At 34.3% G+C, this 2,260-nt stretch overlaps 1 protein-coding gene across 1 annotated transcript in view; it reads right to left on the bottom strand.

The window, feature by feature from the left end:
• LOC104983432 (rab proteins geranylgeranyltransferase component A 1-like) overlaps window positions 1–1,404 on the bottom strand; it is a gene marked incomplete at its 5' end in the record, with an annotated part of 24,632 nt that extends 23,228 nt beyond the window's left edge. Inside the window, one exon of the mRNA XM_010832872.1 lies at window positions 1,280–1,404. Coding sequence (XP_010831174.1) covers window positions 1,280–1,404 — 125 coding nt within the window. The remainder of the gene's footprint in view (window positions 1–1,279) is intronic.
• Between the last annotated feature and the right edge of the window lie 856 nt (window positions 1,405–2,260).

Here is a 2,260-nt window from a genome sequence, read left to right as displayed (position 1 = left end):
CCACTGAATTTGTTTTTTTAATTCAAAATTATAATTTTGCATTTTGCTATACTGAATATTATCTAAGAAGAGTTAGAAAAACATTGAACTAGGATTAAAAAACCCTGGGTTTTAATCTAAGATTCCACTGCTACTTAGGGCTTCCCTGGTGGCTCAGTGGTAAAGAATCTGCCCACCAATGCAGGAAACGTGGGTTCAATCCCTGAGTCGGGAAGATGCCCTAGAGAAGGAAATGGCAACCCACTCCAGTATTCTTGCCTGGGAAATCTCATGAACAGAGGAGCCTTGTGGGCTACAGTCTGTGGGGTCGCAAAAGAGTCAGACACGACTGAGTATGCATGCATGCCACCACTAACTAGCTTAGATATGGATTTCACATTTATCAAGCCAGATGACCTTCAGGAAATTAAACTCTTTGAGCATCACTGAGGACTCTAAAAAATTGAACTAACACTATTTGCTCTATACTAGCATAGGACTGTTTTAAGGATCAAACAAGAAAATGTATTTAAAGAGCTTGGTAAATTACAAATTATTAATGTAAGATTATCTAAACAAAGAAAACTTAGAGTTACATTTTAGTGTTTTCTTCCAGTTTTACTGCAATATAACTGACATATATCACTGTATAAGTTTAAGGTACACAGCATGATGATTGATTTACTACATACATCATGAAGTGACTATCACATAAGTTTAGTGAACATTCATCATCTCATACAGATACAAAATTAAATAAATAGAAAAAATATTTTTTCTTGTGTTGAGAATTCTTGGGATTTACTCTCTCAAAACTTTCATATATAATACAAAGCAGTGCTTATTATATTAATCATGTTGTAAATTACCTCTCTAGTAGTTATAACTGAAAGTTTGTACCTTTTGATTGTCTTCATCCAATCCTCCCTGTACCCCGTTGCCACCCCTTACTACAATGTCACTGGTAACCACAAATATGATTTCTTTTTCTCTTTTCTGTGAGTTTGCTTGTTTTTGAAGTTTAATTACAATGACACTGATGAACCTAGAGGATATTATGCTAAGTGAATTAAGTCAGACAGAGAAAGATAAATACTGTATAGCACTTACAAGTGAAATCTAAAATATAATACAAATGAACAAACATAACAAAACTGAAAGTTATATTTTTTAGAAGGCAAGCATATCAAGGAGACTTGTAGCAACCAATGCCATGTAAATTCTTACTGTTGGCTTCTTCTGAAAAGATGTGAATATGAAGTCATTAATGTCATTTATTGTAAATAAATACTTATCATACCATGCATAACAAAACACTTCCACATGTTGAATGGTTTTGTCTGTCCTGCTAAGAGCAATAGCTTCTTCATTTTCATGGATCTTCTCTTGCCATGCTGGACATTCATTCACAATATCACTGTTTTCCTAAACAAAATACAGATGAGAAATTCTAATTAAATTGGGTAATCTGAACTTCTACTTTTCTGAGAAAATTTATATCTTTCTAAATTCATGCCTTTCCTTCCAACCCATCAAAACTCAAAGGATATCACTTCAGGATCATTGAAGCAACTCCAGCATAGTGTGCAACTTTAAAGGAAGGAAAGGAAAATAATGTGTAAAAATCTATCTTATCAAAAGCTCATTCTGGTTTACCAATTTCTATCAGGATATGTGACGTTTTGATGCATTCATTTGGATGTGGCTGTTGTGACACTGTTTAAGAACTAGGACAACAAACCTTCCATCTGCTAAGACTCAACCATATCTGATGCACATATTGTGTGGGCTAAGTCACTTCAGTTGTGTCTGATTATTTGTGACACTAAGAACTGTAGCCCTCCAGGCTACTCTGTCCATGGAATTCTCTAGGCAAGAATACTAGAGTGGGTTGCAATGCCCTCCTCCAGGGGATCTTCCCAACTCAGGGATCAAACTCATGTCTTTTATGTCTCCTGCATAGAAAGGCAGGTTCTTTATCACTAGCACTAACTGTGAAGCCTGATGCAAATATTACTTGCTACCAAAATAGTTTTAAAATTTTGTTGTCAAAACAGCAGGCCCAAAATTATTTCATTCTACTTAATTTCAGATATTTGAAAGTTGGTCAGTAGCTGTGTCAAATCTTGATTATACGTAAAAGTATTTTTGAAAAGTACTCACCCCAGTATAACTAAAGACTTTATAATAATCAAAACTAAATAATTTTATATTTAGAAATACACTAAAAATAAGAATGCATAATAAAGTGTATAAACTCTTACTAGGGCTTCCCTGGTGG

Source organism: Bison bison, unplaced genomic scaffold, assembly GCF_000754665.1.
Source record: "Bison bison bison isolate TAMUID 2011002044 unplaced genomic scaffold, Bison_UMD1.0 scf7180017862613, whole genome shotgun sequence".
Classification (NCBI taxonomy): domain Eukaryota; kingdom Metazoa; phylum Chordata; class Mammalia; order Artiodactyla; family Bovidae; genus Bison; species Bison bison.
The sequence above is the reverse complement of the archived record's forward strand: the minus strand, read 5'-3'. Positions and strand labels throughout refer to the sequence as shown.